The sequence below is a fragment of the Malania oleifera genome, chromosome 2, assembly GCF_029873635.1.
Source record: "Malania oleifera isolate guangnan ecotype guangnan chromosome 2, ASM2987363v1, whole genome shotgun sequence".
In the NCBI taxonomy this organism is placed as follows: domain Eukaryota; kingdom Viridiplantae; phylum Streptophyta; class Magnoliopsida; order Santalales; family Ximeniaceae; genus Malania; species Malania oleifera.
Window position 1 is genome coordinate 12,173,616 of NC_080418.1, and position 17,322 is coordinate 12,190,937.

The 17,322-nt window shown below is 34.7% G+C and overlaps 1 protein-coding gene across 1 annotated transcript; it reads right to left on the bottom strand.

Moving 5' to 3' along the window:
• Positions 1-10,842: 10,842 nt before the first annotated feature.
• On the bottom strand, positions 10,843-11,346 carry LOC131148049 (acidic leucine-rich nuclear phosphoprotein 32-related protein 2-like). Its single transcript, XM_058097788.1, has 2 exons — positions 11,209-11,346; positions 10,843-11,094 (listed from the first exon to the last, which is right to left on the bottom strand). The coding sequence occupies exons 1-2, from the start codon at positions 11,344-11,346 to the stop codon at positions 10,843-10,845; spliced, it is 390 nt and encodes a 129-aa protein (XP_057953771.1).
• Between the last annotated feature and the right edge of the window lie 5,976 nt (positions 11,347-17,322).

Below are 17,322 nucleotides of genomic sequence, written 5' to 3' on the forward strand. Positions count from 1 at the left end.
CCCCCCCAACTAAAGTGGAACATTGTCCTCAATGTGAAAGCGTAGGGGAAATAGAAAAACTGTGCACGGGTGCACAAACTAATAGAACATCACTATCAAATAATGCAACTAAATAAAAAGAAAAGAGAGATGCAAATAGAAACAAATAAAACAAAAAGGAAAAAAAAAATGAAAAAGAAAAACATTAAGATAGAAAGGTCAGAGGACTTCTCTAGTGTCTTGCAGAAGTAAGACCTCTTTATTGGGACTGAATGGGAGCACGAGAGGTTTGAGCTGCTATTCCTTGACCATGACGCTGTTATTATTTGTTGGATCCACCAGTTCTACTGTGCCATGGGAATGAGCATGTTCAATGATATATGGGCCACATCGGGATCTCAGCTTCTAAGGAAACAAACTGTATTTAGAGTTGTAGAGAGGGTCTTTCTGATTTGGGAAGGGTTGTTTATCCTTGAGTTTATGTAGCAGCTTCATCTGCTTCTTCATTAAGCGGTCCTTGTCATAGACTTTCCTCTTGGATTCTGTGAGCACACGCACCTGCAACTTTCTCAACCCTATGACATTATCAAGTAAAAAGTCATTCTATTTTATAATCCATAATACATAATGCTGAATTTTAACAGGTACATAACATGCCTTACCGCAAATCAACCTATATGGAGTCATCCTTAAAATTTTCTTGATTGCAGTTCGGTAAACCCAATGTGCATCAACCAATTTCTTAAACCACGCTTTTTGGTTAGGGCAACCCGTCTTCTCAAATATGATCTTAACTTCTGAAAAGAATTGTCGCTTATCCTCCATTGGTGTTTGAATGGTGGCAAAGTAGTTCACAATATCATCAACCCGAAGGCTGCATGACATGTCGGTGATAGGATAGATGATGTCCAACATTGTAAACTCTGGCGGTCTCCATCGCACATCACGGATCGGTATTACATCTATCTCTGTGGACTGCCCCTCTGATTCAAGTAACGCGCTAATCAAAGGAACTTTTTCATCAATCACCTTAGGTTGTTCAGGAGCTTCATTTTCAAGTGCACCATCAAGACCAAATGCTGAAAACAACTCTAGTGTATCCAAGTAATTTACCACATCTAATGTGTGTACTTCTAAATCATCACACCCAGTCGGTGTCTTATTAAACACGTTCATCTCCAGTGTCATATTTTCGAACGTGAGCTTGAGTACTCCACTTCGATAGTTAATCAAGGCATTAGAAGAGGCAAGGAATGGTCAGCCAAGAATAACAGGGGCCTAATATATGGTGGAAACAGGCTGCTATATGTCCAAAACAACAAAGTCCACTGGGTAGTAAATTTTGTCAACTTAAATCAATACATCCTCAACAACACCTTGTGGAGCTTTTACGGACATGTCTGCTAACTGTAGTATCATAGTAGTCTTCTTCAACTCACTTAAACCTAACTATTCATATATCGAAAATAGGAGCAAGTTCACACTACTCCCCAAATCAAGTAGAGCTCTCCCGATACGAGATTCACTAATCATGATTGAAATGGTGGGAGAACCAGGGTCTCTAAGCTTTTGCGGAGTTTGACTTAATATCAACACGCTAACTTGCTCAATCAAGAAAGTCTTTTTCTTCACGTTCAATTTCCATCTTACTGTGCATAGGTTTTTTAGAAATTTTGTATATGCAAGGATTTGCTGTATGACCTCTAAAAGTGGAATATTGATCTTCACTTGTTTGAATATTTCTTGGATCTCAGTGTGATACTTATTCTTTTGATTAGATGTCAACCGCTGAGGATAGGGTACCATAGGTTGATACTCTTTAACCAGCTCATCCTCCTTATTATCTGACTTTGTTACACTTGAGCTGGCTTCATCTGATTTTTCTTTTTTAAGTGCTAAAGCAACTGTTTGTTGATTAGTAGGCATTTAAGGATGGGCAACTTCTTTTCCTCTTCTCAAGGTAATAACTGCCTTGGCTGTCTCAAAAGTATCCCCTGAAACATTGTGCACTGATTGCTATTGCTGTTTATATACCTGGGGATTAGGCTGAGGCAGTGTAGTAAATTTCCCTTTTTCCAAGGTATTCAGTTGTGTACTTATCTTATTCACAGCATCTTTCAATTCACTGAAGGCTTGATTACTTTGATTATTGGCCACAATGTGAATCTGCATGAATTTCTGAAACATGTTCGCTATCTGCGCCATGCTATCATCAGGAGATTTCTTTGTTAGAATAGGAGCTAAATTTGGTTGAAATCCCGAAGGTGTGTAGCTCTGAGAAATCTGTTGCAGCTAATACTGCGGTTGTGGAGCTGTAACTAGAAGATATGTCAGTTGCGGAGGCGGTACATTAGGTTGATGAACTTGTTGATACTATGAGGATGATGAACTGGACTGATCATTCCTCCATAAGACGTTCGAGTGATTCCTCCATCCGGGATTATAAGTGTTTGAGAATGGCTAATTCTGAGATTTGCTGACTCAATTCCCTGACTGTTCCCGATCAGATCTACTCTTTTGCCAAACTGGTAGCAAATGACAATCCTGAATTTTGTGGTCTGAGGTCCCATAGACAGAGCAATCCTTAGCTTTTGCTTTTTCTGATTTCATAACCTCTAGTTTCTTAGACAACACAGCAATAAGAGCTTGTAAGCTAGTTTCCTCTTTGACCTCGTATCTACCTCTAGCACTGATCACTATGAGAGGTTGTGCTACTATTGGTGCCCGTTCATGACATGTGTTCCATTGTTGGGCACTCTAAGCTAAATAATCAAAGAATGATAGAGCCTCACCTAGTTCCTTTGATAGTTCCTTTGAGAAGAACTCCCCGTTGCACATAGTCTAAATAAACTGTTTACATGCAAGGGTTAGAACAGTATGAAAATAATTCACTAACCTCCAAGATTCAAATCTGTGGTGTGGACATATGTTCATTAGGTCCTTGAATCTCTCCCTACAAGCCTAAAATGTCTCATCACTCTTTTGGATGAACTGACTGATCTGCTCCTGTAGGTACTGAGTTCTCTGAAAAGGAAAAAATTTATGTAAGAACTTATGTTGTATTTCATCCCAACAATAAATAGAGTTAGGTCGCAAAGAATTAAACCAAAATTTTGCCTTATCTTTCAAAGAAAAGGGAAACAAGTGAAGTTTGATATATTCATCAATTCCAACCCTATTAATGATAGTGGTCTGTCAAGTGTTGGTATGGACTCTCAGAATCCATTCCGTGAAATTTGGGTATCATAGATAACATACCATGCTTAATATAGAAGTTCGGTGCATCTTGTGGCAACACAATGCATGAAGGTGTAGATGTGCGTGTAGGCCGTAGAAAATACTAAAGTGTACGTGGTGTAGGTGCAGCCATGACTTTCTTATAAAATTGTTCAAACAGATTACTCAAATCAATTTCAGAATCACTTGTAAAAGTAACAAAAGAATAGTCAGACTCTGTGCTCTATGTGTCCCTACTAGTGTTAGGTGAAATTTTAGACAGTCTATTCAAATTATCTTGAACTTAGGGCATCAAACATCAATGCAACAGCAGAAATCCACTAACACATTAGTAAACAAGCATGATTAATTTTTTCTTTTTCTAAATTTTCAATTTTTTCCTTTTTTTTTGATTTTTTGATTTATTTTTTAAATGATGAAAAAAAATTAAAAAAAATTAAAAAAATACAAAATATGAAATTAAAACTGGCAATTCTCGGCAACGATGCCAAAAACTTGACTTACTCGAAAAATGAGCAGTTCAGAAGCTATTTCAAGTATAGGAGTTAGGTTGTGTAATATTCAGCCCAAATGCTAGATCATCTCCTCAGGGAATGCGGTTTAATCTCAAATTTTACATATTTCCAATCGAAAATAAAAATCATTAAATTCAGTTCAGATTCGGGCTTTTCATCATTGTTTGAGATTTCTTTTGACAAATTAAACGAACATGCAATATAAATCCTAATCCTAGCATGCACTGAATTAAATAATGAGAAATAGAAAACCTACGTCTAATCAGGCAAGAATTTAAACATGCGTTAAACTTTGGAATGAAAACTAAAGACAGTAACTTTAACACATAATTAAAACACGCAATAATGAAAACTCAACTGAGCACATACGTGTAATTAAACATGCAATTCGAACAACCTCAATCGACACAAAAAGAAATAAATTTTAATGCAAGAAAGAACAAAAATTTAACTCAAACACAATAAAGATTCGAAATTTAATTAACCTACACTAAATATTTTTTTTTCTTGTTGGTATTTTATTCCCTTTTTTTTTTTCAAAAGACTAACCCGAACTTTAATCAACTAAAAACGACTTCAACTGTAAAATTAAAATCTATTGCTAATATTAAATAAGAAATAAAGAAAACAAATAATCACAATTGAAAAATTGAAACTTCAGTTAAAATTTTATTAGAAAAGTAAAAATACAATTAGTCATTTAATTAAGAATAATAACTAAGACTAAAGGAAGAGATGGGAAGGAGAAAAAGAGAGAGAGAGAGAGAGAGAGAGAGAGAGAGAGAGAGAGAGAGAGAGAGAGAGAGAGAACAGAGCCGTGAGGAGACTACAGCAGGGAGGTCTTAGGTTGATGGAGGGCAGCACACAACAAGGTGGAGCAGTCGTGAGTAGTGGCTGGCCAAGCTAGACTTCGGGTGTGGCTGGTGGCGGTGGTTCTTGGAGTGCCCACTCGTTGGTAGTAGTACTAGGAGCAGAGGGAGGGTAGGCAGTCGTAGCAGCTGGAGGAGGAATTCACGGCAGTAGCTGGTAGGGGCTCGACTTCAGTTTCAGTAAGGGAGCAAAGGGAGGCTGGGCAAATGTAGCACTTGGAGGAGGAGTTCACAGCAGCAGCTGGTAAGGGCTCGGGGTGGCTGGCAGGGCTGGGTTGTAGGAGCATGGGCAATAGGTGGAGGAAGAAGAAAAGAGGGAGAGGATATAGGGAAGCAGAGAGTAAGGGAGAGGGAGAAGGAAGCAAGGAGGGGCACGGGACTGGCAGAGAGAATACGGAGAGAAGAGAGGAGGGGAAGGAGAAGGAGAAGGAGAAGGAGAAAGAGAAGGGAAGGAGGAGGCTCGCAGGGGTTGTCTGTAAAGGAAGAGAAGAAGAGACTTTAAAGGAGGGAGGGGGGGTCTGCGACCTACCTAGCAAGGATACCTGACTTAGTTGCATGGCTAGGTCACATAAAATGTATATATATTTTTTATTATAATTTTTTTCTTTTCCTTCTTTCTTCTTCTTCTTTTTATTTCTTAGCAAATGAGCCCCATTTTGACTCTCTTGGAGCCCATTTTTCTCAAATCTAAAAGCATTGAAGTTGTAGATAATCTTCTCATCTTTCTCCAAGATTTCGAATCATCTCGATCAAAGCTCGGACAAGAAAATTATGTGTAAATTACGAACTGGTACGGGTTTTAGCTCCCAAAAATTTTCTCGTGATAAAAAAATGCCAAAAATTCATAGATTACTCAATAAAACTCGGAGATTATAAATAAGACAAAACATTAAAATATTGAGGGTAATTAGGTATTTAATTAAAAATGTATATCCAAATGCACGAATTAAAACCCCTAATTACATAGTTTAAGCGCGTAATCAGGAAACTTTCTAAGGAAGCTTTTCTTCCTAAGAATTGAATTAGATTCAATTTAACCCCCCCCCTCACACATTCTCCTTCTCTCTCTTTCTCTCTCTCTCTCTCTCTCTCTCTCTCTCTCTCTCTCTCTCTCTCTCTCTCTCTCTCTCTCAACCTTCTCCCTCCTTCGCCATCTCTCTGTCTCTCCTCGATTTCCTCGACCAAACATGCATCGATCGAAGAATGGAAAATACCATTGGGTTCCTATCTTGGCCACCAATGTTTTAACCGTAGTGGATTTGTGATCAAGGCTTCGTAAGAACCACTCCTAAGATAAGGTAAACCCACTCTCGCTCGTCAATTTGTCCCCAATATTCAGCCAAACTAGGGACCGGACACCACCATAGGGTCTCGGTTTCGATTATGAGCAAGTTAATTGGAGTGGATTTTTGATTTGGGGATCCTAACCACTCCAAGGCTAAGGTGAGGAGAATAAATTAAGTCAATTATTTTAGAAATTCAATCGGTTTATTATAATATTTGATTATTAAATTGGAGTATTTGATTATATCATATTTTTAGGGAATATTTTGGAGTTAGATTAAAATGTGGGGATTTGATCATAACGGTATTTTTAAATATGATAGGAATTAAATTTAAACATGGGAAGTGGATCCAACCTGCGTTTTTAGAATTTAACCGGTTAATGGGAGCGTGTGAGCCTAGGAATATTAAGATAATTGTAATTCTGGGGTTGAGTTGATTGAACTGGGGAAATGTGATTTCAGGGTTTTGAGCTCCAAATGCCGCGGGCGTGGATTTAGGGATTTTTGCAGGCCTCTTAGTAAGCAGGTAAGGAGAATAAATTATAATAGTTATTTTTAGAAACTACTAGTTGAGTAAATATGTGAAAATGAAATTATGATATATTCACCGTGATAATTATAATATGAATATCAAGTGAAAAATTATGTGGTGTGAGGAATTTTGAAATAATAAATTTATACTAGGAAAGTATTAGAAATTGAGAAATGTGTTTTGTATTGAGAAATGATACTATGTTATAGTATGGAAATTGACTCACTCGAAAAATGAGCAGCTCGAAAGCTATCCCAAGTATAGGAGTTCTGTCGTGTAATATTAAGCCCAAGGGCTAGATCGTCTCCTCAGGGAATGCGTTTAATCTCAGATTTAACGTTCTTCTAATCAAAATTAAATTGCACTGAACTCGGTTCAGATTCAGAGTTTTTCAGAGTTGTTCAATTTTACTTTTGACGAATTAGATGGCACGTAATTTAAAAAATCCTAAAACTAACACATACTAAATAAAAGAAACAAGAATAGAAATCCTAATTTACTTAAAGAAACATTGGGACACACACTAATTAAAAATGGAAACTACAAATAAGGAATTAAAAAACGCTAGAATGGAAACTCTAATCTACCTAAGGAAACATCGACACACGCACTAATTAAAGATGGTAACCTAGAACATAGAATTAAAAACACACAATGGGAACTAAATTAGACACACACTAAAAAAAAAACCAAACCTACTAAAAATCGAACCTTTAGCACAATTAAGAGATCAAATCAAGATTCACAATTTAAATGTAAACATGAACTCAACGGAAATTTAAAAGACATAAACAATAACGGAACACAATAAAAACACAACCTTTACGAATCATAGACCCTAACTAAATCGAATTTCGATAAAAAAATATCTGAATTTAATTAAGAATGATAAATTAAAATAACTATCAATTAGATAAACAAAGAGATTAATTTAACAATAATGAAATACTCAACATTACTCAACTTAAACAAAAAGAAAGAAAACTCCAATAACATTAAAAAAAAACTAAACTTTCTTCAATATTCCAAGATTCAAAGAAAAGTAAATAAAAGAAAGAAAGAAAGGAAAAGAGAGAGAGAGAAACAAATCCACGGAGTCGTGAAGTTGCTGCTATGCTGGAGAAGTTGCTGTTGCGCTTTGGTGGTTCTGCTATGGAGTCGGCTAGTGTTCTGCTGTGCTTAGGGACTGCTGAAGATGGTGGAGGAGGCTGACCGTGTTGCAAGAGGGCAGAGGAGGCCAAGAGAAATAGAGGAAAGGGGGAGGGTGAGGGCGGAAAGACAAAGGGAAGGAAGAGAGACAAGGGGAGAGAAGCAGAATTGAAAAGAACAAAAAAAACAAACTAAAGAAGAAGAAGAAGAAGAAGAAGAAGAAGAAGAAGAAGAGAAGAATGGGGAGCCATGGGGGCTGCCTATGCAGGAAGAGAAAGAGAAGGGTTAAATAGGATAGGGGGGAAAGCCCTAGACCCAAATAGGAAACCCGAATTGCTATATTTTTTCATTTTTTTTATTCTCTGTTCATTACAAATTTTGCTCTTCTAGAACTCATATCTCACAAAACTCAAACCACAAAACTTATAGATAATCCTTTCCCCTTTCTCTAGAAATTTGAATCATCTCAATCGGAGTTTGGATGAAAAAGTTATGTACAAAATACGAACAGGTGTCGGTTTTAATTCCCGGGAATTTTCCTGCGACAAAAAATTACCAAATTCTCATAAATAGTGCAATAAAATTCAAGAATGATGATTTTGACACTTTATTAAAATATTGAATAAATTTGAACATTTAATTAAAAATATAAACGGTAAAACCCGGGTTAAGATGCCCAATTACGCAGTTTCGGCGCGTAATCAGAAATGTTTTACTCAGGTGTGAAAATATAAGAAACCCAATATTATATATATATATATATATATATATATATATATATATATATATATATATATGAAATTAGGAATAGCTTCCCAAGAGGGGAGGGTGAATGGGATTTTTTTATTTTTAATATTTTTGATACTTATGACACCAAAATAATAAAGCAATTAACTAACAATCACACTTCAAGATACTGAAATTTAAATTCACAATCCAATCAACCAAATTAAGCAATTCAACCAATTATGAAAGAATTTTAGAACTTTTATCAGCTACCCTGTAGACGTTCTCAATCTTCTTTGGACAAAACCTTTGTATGCACTTCTCTTGATTAAGATTTCCACAAATTAACCAATGTACACCCTTTTGGGTTTCCGCAAACGGTCAATTGAAACGTACTTTCTAAATATCAAGGGTCTTCCTTTGATTCTAACTTTAGATCCCTCAATCTGCACTTTAAAACACACAACAACAGATTGTATAGAAAGTAATAAGTAAAGAAGAAAGAAAGAAACAAGGTTTTTACGAGGTTCGGCTTCAACACAGCCTACGTCCTCGCCCTTGGCAAAATACCGAAGGGTTCCACTATAGCAGTTTCGTTACCTGGTGGAACAACACCTGTTTACAATCACTCCTTTTCTAAGACTAGAGCCTGCCTTCTACAAACAATATACCCTTATTTGGTCAATGATCCAACAACCTGGAATCGTCCAAAATTTACAAGAGAAATAATAAGAAGATTGTGTACAAGAAACGCTCACACAAAAAGTAGGTTAGTACAATTTAAAACTAAGTACTTCAAAAGATAAATATCAAGAATGAAATACACTTTTGAAGCTTAACAAGAATTTCACCAAATTCCTTTTCTCCATTTGAGAAATCAACAATCTAACTTCAGGAATTGATGAACAAGAATATCATAATCACAGCACTTTTAGTTTGCAAGAGATGATCAAGATGAGGCTTTGAGAGCAAGAGAGCTTATGAGAGATTTTTAATACTTGGTATATTTTGATTTACAAAAACCATTTATTTATAGGCTTTCAAACAAGTTACCTTGTTGCTAAAGTTTCCTTAGATAATTTCCCAAGTTTTTAGAAAGTTTGGAGCCCAAGCAACTATTATTTAAAATATTAAACTTTAAAAAATTTGCCTGTTGAACAGTGTTCAGATGACTGAAGAGTCGAGTTCAGTCATCTGAAATTCTTGAGACCCTTTAAAAAATGAACTTGACACAAGGTTAGATGACCGAAGATAGGGTTCATACAACCGAAGAGTCGAGTTCAGATGACCGAAGTCCAGGTTCAGTCATGTGAACAACTACTGCCTATTTCTGTTTCTTCCTAGAAAATCTTCAGACGTTTGAGCTTATTCTTCAGATGTCTGAAGTAATTCTTCAGACATCTGAACATGAAGTTCAATCATCTGAAGTTACAACTTCAGTCATCTGAACAGACAAAAAGCTGCTGAAAATATTTTTTGTAAAAATAATGATTTGCTCTCTTAATCAAAACTTGTTTTAATAATCCTAAATAGGTTTTTAAGTCCTCATATTCTCGTGGAAAAGCTTCAAAACATATTTCAATCGAATATTTAACTTTGAAATACTTACAATGAATTTCCTAAAAACTTTATATGCCATGCTTGAGATCATTCTCATTCTTTTTGCTTTTGAAGTTCTTTGGATATGTGCTTGAACTTGCTTTATTTGCCAATGCTTTAGTTTCTCTTTGGATCACTTGTTAGTTTAACTTCCTCAATGACCCACACTTGATCCATACTTAATCTACACTTGATCCATACTTGATCTACACTTGATCCATACTTGATCTATACTTAATCCATACTTGATCTACACTTGATCCATACTTAATCTTTGGTTTCCGTAAACACAAAAACTCAACTTTTCCATGTTAAAATATCCTTTGTTTGTTATAAAAAAAACTGATTGAATGACCTTATTAGGCCAACAGTCTCCCCCTTTTCTATGATGAGAAACAAGGAGTAAAGATAAAAGTTTTATTTGAAATAAAGCACTCCCCCTTACTATATGCATTAATAATCAAACCAAGGAACCATGTAGATAGCCATGTAGAATAAAGTACTCCCCCTTACTATAGACATTAATAAGCAAACCAAGGAACCATGTAGATAGCCATGTAGTTCATCAAAAATCCATGTTCATAATGTGTTCATTTGTATTCTTTATAAGTTCATCATGTCCATATGTAGTTATTGTTGATATTGATATTGCTTATATTTTTATTTTATCTTTACTAAGAACACTCTCTCCCCCTTTGTCATTAGTCAAAAAGAATAATAGGATTATGAAAATCCATCAAGAAGACATTCTCATAACAAGATGTAGTCAGTACAAAGGGTCATCTAGAGATGTTTCAAAAAAAAATTATATGTTCCCTTACAAGTAGTAGAAATGTAACACAAAAGTTTCATAGCACCATGGTTACAAACATCTGAGGTACATAAGTCCTAATACTCTATTACATGCAAAAAGTTTCATAGTAACCTAGGCTAGGTAGTTTCTAACTATCCTATCCTTCTTCTTCAAAGCCATCTCCTTGCCCTTCTTCTTCTTCTTCTTCTCGGGTTCCTTCTTCTTTAGTATCTACTTCATTACCTTCTTCTTCAAAATCTCCTTCATTTTCTGCACAGTCATTATCATCATCTCCACTTTGAGGAATGGAGCTAATATCCATGGGATCACCTCCCCTAGAAGATCTAGCCTGAAACTTTTCTATGTGAGTGACAGGCTGATCAAGGGATGTAACCTTTTCTTTAATATTCTGAAGCCCAGTACGTACTTCAGAGGAGAAACTGGAGAAATCCCTTTGGAATGATAAGAACCATGAAGGCGTATCATGAGATAAACCAAGATCCTGTGTAGAAGAAGATTGTACTGCTGCTGATACTGATGCTGATGCTGAGGCTAAGACTGAAGCTAAACCTGAGGTTGCAGCTGAGGCTAGTGCTGTAGATACATATTGAGTCCTACTTGATTTCAAGTACCATCCTGAACTCCCCTTGTCATACCCCATTTGCTTTAGGGAGGTCTCATTGAAAAATCATAGTGGGTTCTTTGGATAAAGAATTCAGAACTATTTGCAACATAATGATGGTTGAAAAGAATAGTAAGAATCCCTCCATAGGGGCGAACAACTCGGGAGGATTCAAGTTTGGTCCACATCCATCGAATGATTCAGCTAGCAAGGTCTAGCTTCTTTCCTTTAAGAAGACACCAAAGAACAAAGCATTCAATATAGGAAAGATGATCAAAAGAGCCTTGTTTAGGTAGAATGTTGTTTGCAAAAATTTTGTGTAGAATTTGGCCTTTTAAGCTTAATTGTTTGTATAAAGGGAGGTGAAATTAGGATAGCTTCCCAAGAGGGGGGTGAATTGGGAATTTAAAAACTTTCTTTTTAATTCCTTTTAAGAATACTTAACTTCTTTTACTGTTTATCTAATTCTTTTACTTGTTTGTTTAATTTGTCAAACAATAACTTGGTTTCTTTTATACAATCAACAACACAAGCACTTAAACAACTAAATCACCAATCAACCTTTTAATTAACCACACTATCCAAACTAACCAAACACAATTTGAAGGCAAACAACCAAACCAAAATTAAGATATACAGTAGTAAGAAATTAGGATGGTTTTTTGTTTATGTATGCCTTATAAATATGAACCAAGCCATGTAGTTGAATGATATGCTTGTTAAAATAAATTTGCTTCTTTTATATGATTTACAACCACACATCCACACTCTTCCCAAAATTCAGAATTCAAATAAACTCTTAGTTAATTTTCTTTAGGTGTTTTAACCAAGTAACGTACTCCCGTATGGTTTCCGCAAAGTATGGTTTAACCAACGTACTCCCTTTTGGTTTCCGCAACCCAAATCAAAATTAAACTTTAAGTTTGTTTGATTTTCAAATAAACGTAGTGTATATGATTTCAAATTTAAACCATCCACGCAATATGAATATGCTGAAAATAAAGAGTAAGGGAAAGAGAGAGTGAGATACAGGATTTTACGAGGTTCGGCTTCAACACAGCCTACGTCCTCGCCTTTGACAAAACCACCAAAGGATTCACTAAACCTATTCCTTTACCGGGTGGAACAATACCTTTATACACTCCTTCAGAAGGCTAGAGCAACACCTCTCTAAGCAATAATTCCTCGCCTAACCAACGATCCAGCAAACCTGGAATCGTCACAATCTACAAGAATATAATATAAATTCTGCGTACAAAAAATACTCCCAAAATTTAGAGCAGGTTGTACAAATTGAAATGTAAATTATACTTCAAAAAACCAAAGCAAAATAGAATATATGAAGCTCTAAAGTTTTTAGAAGTCACCAATGGTTCGTTTAAAAGAGAAATGGAATTGCAACCCGGAACTGAACTTTGATATTTTCAATCTACCAGAATTGTAGAATTCCTCTCCAGCAAAAGATGTGAGCAAAGAAGAACTTCAGAAGAATTTCAGCACAAGATGAATTTCAAATTTTGTCTGATTTCTCTCTTTTCTTGTGTTTTCTAGTATTATGTTTTTTCATTACCCAAAGAGGTATTTATAGGCAATTTAAAAGATCAACTTCCACATCAAATTAGGTAAACTTTGAAAAAACATTTAATTTTGAATTTCAAAATTTAGAAAGATCAACATTCACATCAAATTAGGTAAACTTTGCAAAAACATTAAAATTGTTGACTAAATTTTGAAATTCAAAATTTTGAAAGATGTTGTCCATATCAAATTAGGTAAACTTTGAAAAAACTTTCAAAAATTTGAATTTCAAAATTTTGAAAGATCAACATTCACATCAAATTAGGTAAACTTTGAAAAAACATTAAAATTGTTGACTAAATTTTGAAATTCAAAATTTTGAAAGATGTTGTCCATATCAAATTAGGTAAACTTTGAAAAAACATTAAATTGTTGATTAGATTTTGAAATTCAAAATTTTAAAAGAAGCTTCCCTTTGAGATCTAAAATTTGCTCTACGTGGCAGTCCTCTGCCATGACATGGCAGTCAACTATCATAGTTAAAATTTAAACCCAGAATACTTTTATTAAATCCTTTAACTTGCCAGTCGTCTGTCCATAGATAGACAGTCATCTGTCAGGTGCACTGCTTATCAGAAATTCAATTTTTATTTTGAACACTTTCCTTCCTTTAAGACCTTTGTTACTTTAATTTCAAAAACATGTTTTAAGCTCTTTAAAACAAAGTGTTTCTTAGTTTCTTTTGTTTTTATAAGAGCTTCACATATCTAAATTACATTTGGTTTTGAAGTACTTACAACAGTTCTTCTAATTATGGTCTTCTTAAATCCTTCAGCCTCCTTCAACCTTTTGAGGTTCACTTTTGACTTTGGGTTTGCTTGCCCTTAAGTTTCTTCATTTGTTATTCATTGCCTTCAATATTCTGAGGCGCTTTCACTAGATTAACATTGAGCTTCAACTTATCAACCTTGAGAGTTCTTTTAGCTAAAACGCATCACTTAACATTATATGTTAAAGCATCATTCATTTTGTTATCATCAAAACAGGATTGAAAAGTCCAGTTAAGTCAACAATCTCCCCCTTTTTGATGATGACAAATGAGGAGCAAAAAATATGAATAAGCATAAAAAAATCTCCCCCTTACAACTTGCTTTATTCTACTCCCCCTTACGATAAGCATTTCTTTAACAATTTGTAGATTCAAGTCCAATCATGCTCATTGCTCAATTTTCTTATTGCGTATATTTTTCATTCTAATCATACTCAACATGCTCAAGTTTCAATATTATACTATCAATATCCTTCTTTATCATGCTTTTAATCAATTTAATCTTTATCATGCCCATCAAGCTCACAATCATGCCAAGATTTTGCTCAAATACTACTCCCCCTTTTGACATCAATCAAAAAGGGTAAACATTAAAATGTACATATGACCACACATTCCTTAATCATGCCAAGATTCAACATTATATTTCAAATTAGGCATTCTTATTTCATGTGTTGTGACATTTTTGAATTTTCAATCATGCATATGGTGCTCAATTTAAAGATACCAATTTTTTTTTTTTTTAAACATCCATATGTAGCATGCTGCATATCACATATCATGAGCCTAAGAGACAAGGAAAGCAATTCAAACTCAGTGTTGAATTATACAACACATCAAAGTACATGCCAAAACAAATTTTGATCATTTAAAAGAGACAAATCCTAAGTGATCTTAGAGATTGTGGATATTTCTTTTAAGTCTAGTTCCTTTTAGTTTACTTCTCTACTATGTAGTAGACCAAGTTCTCTTCTTATGGTTATAAATCTATCTTCTGAGAGTGGTTTAGTAAAGATATCAGCCCATTGGTCATTTGTATTGATGAATTCTAGATTTATGTCTTCTTTTTGAACATGATCTCTAAGGAAGTGGTGTCTTATGTCAATGTGCTTTGTTATTGAGTGTGAAATAGGATTTTTAGATATGTTAATCGCACTCGTGTTATCACACTTAATTGGTACAGTTGTGTAGTTAAATTGAAATCTCTTAATTGTTGTTTCATGTAAAGAGTTTGTGCACAACAACTACCAGCTGCTACATATTCGGCCTCAGCAGTTGACAAAGCCACGAAATTTTGTTTCTTAGAAAACCAAGAAACTAAAGATCTTCCTAAGAAGTGGCATGTGCCACTTGTACTTTTTCTATCTATCTTACAACCGGCATAGTCCGCATCTGAATAACCGATCATTTTAAAACCAGTGTCTTTAGGATACTATAGGCCTAAGTCCATTGTGCTTATTAAGTATCTTAGGATTCTTTTAACGGCAATTTGGTGTGATTCCTTAGGTGCTGATTGAAAATGTGCACACATACACACACTAAACATTATATCGGGTTTATTGGCTATTAGATATAATAGACTTCCAATCATGCCTCTATAGTGCTTTGTGTTTATAGATTTTCCCTTCTTATCTTTGTCTAGGCTGATGAAGGTACTCATAGGTGTGCCTATGGGTTTACTATTTTCCATACCAAATTTTTGTATCATATCTTTTATATATTTTGTTTAACTTATAAAAGTCCCATTTTTTGTTTGTTTAATTTGCAGTCCAAGAAAATAGTTTAATTCCCCCATCAAGCTCATTTCAAATTCTTCTTGCATACATTTTGCAAATTCTTTACATAGATGTTCATTTGTAGCACCAAATATTATATCATCTACGTAGATTTGAACTAAAAGTATATTATTTTCCTTATTTTTAATGAACAAGGTGCTATCAATTTTTCCTCTTAAAAATCCCTTCTCAATTAGAAATCCACTAAGTCTTTCATACCAAGCCCTAGGGGCCTGTTTAAGTCCATACAAAGCCTTAGTTAGTTTAAATACATGGTTAGGATTTTCAATATTCTCAAAACCAGGGGGTTATTCAACATATACCTCTTCATTGATATATCCATTCAAGAATGCACTTTTGACATCCATTTGGTATAACTTAAACTTTTTGTAGGAAGCATAGGCTAACAACATTCTAATAGCTTCCATTCTAGCTATAGGGGCAAAGGTTTCATCATAGTCTATTCCTTCTTCTTGATTGTACCCCTTTGCTATAAGTCTAGCTTTGTTTCTAGTGATTATACCATTTTCATCCTTTTTATTTCTAAATACCCATTTAGTTCCTATGATCGAATGATTTTCCGGTTTGGGTACTAATTTCCATACTTGACTTCTTTCAAATTGGTTTAATTCGTCTTGCATTGCAACTATCCAAGATTCATCCTTAAGGGCTTCTTCAATATTTTTAGCTTCATTTTTGGGATAGGAATGCATAATGATTGCAAAGGTTCTTTAGTGAAGATCTAGTAGTCACACCTCTAGATGGTTCACCTATAATTTGTTCTTGAGGGTGATCTTTCTTATATTTCCATTCTTTTGGAAATTCCATATTTTCTATGAGTTCATCTTTTGACTTTTCTTTGATTATTTCATTTTCCTCCTTGATTTCTATCTCATCCTCCTTTTTGTATACATCATCTTTTTCTTCATTTTTAACCTCTCTTGAAAGAGGGCTAGATTCATCAAAGTCTATGTGGATTGATTCAACTATGGTTAGAGTTCTTTTGTTGTAGACTCTATAGGCTTTACTATTTGTGGAGTATCCTAGGAAAATGCCTTCATCCGATTTAGCATCAAATTTTCCTAAGTTGTCTTTATTATTTAGGACGAAACACTTACATCCAAAAGCATGAAAGTATTTTATGTTAGGCCTTCTTCCTTTCCACAATTCATAGGGTGTTTTGTTTAGGTTTGATATAATGGAAACTTTATTAATTATATAGTTAGCTGTATTTACAGCTTCGGCCCAAAAATATTTTGGTAGGTCATTTTCATTAAGCATGGTCCTTGCCATTTCTTGGAGGGTTCTATTTTTTCTTTCCACAACTCCATTTTGTTGTGGGGTTCTAGGTGCCGAATAGTTGTGATTTATGCCATATTCATTACAAAAATTTTCAACATTTTGATTCTTAAATTCTCTTCCTTGGTCACTTCTAATATTTGAGACATAATACCCTTTCTCATTTTAAAGCTTCATACATAAAGTGATTAATGAGTTGCAAGCTTCTTCTTTGTTAGCTAGGAACAACACTCATGTGTATCTTGAGTAATCATCAACAATTACAAAGGCGTATTGTTTTCCTCCTAAATTTTGGGTTCTAGTAGGACCAAACAAGTCTAAGTGTATGAGTTCTAGGGGTCTACTAGTTGATATATGTTTCTTCTTTTTGAAACTTTTCTTGGTTTGTTTTCCTAATTGACAAGCATCACACACTTTATCTTTGACAAATTTTGTTTTAGGTAAGCCTTTAACTAAATTCTTTTTGGAGAGTTTGGATATAAGATCCATGCTAGCATGTCCTAACCTCCTATGCCAAAGCCAACTATTTTCACTCATGGCTGCTAGGCAAGTTATGTCTTGAGAGATTAAACTATCAAAATTTATGCAATAAAC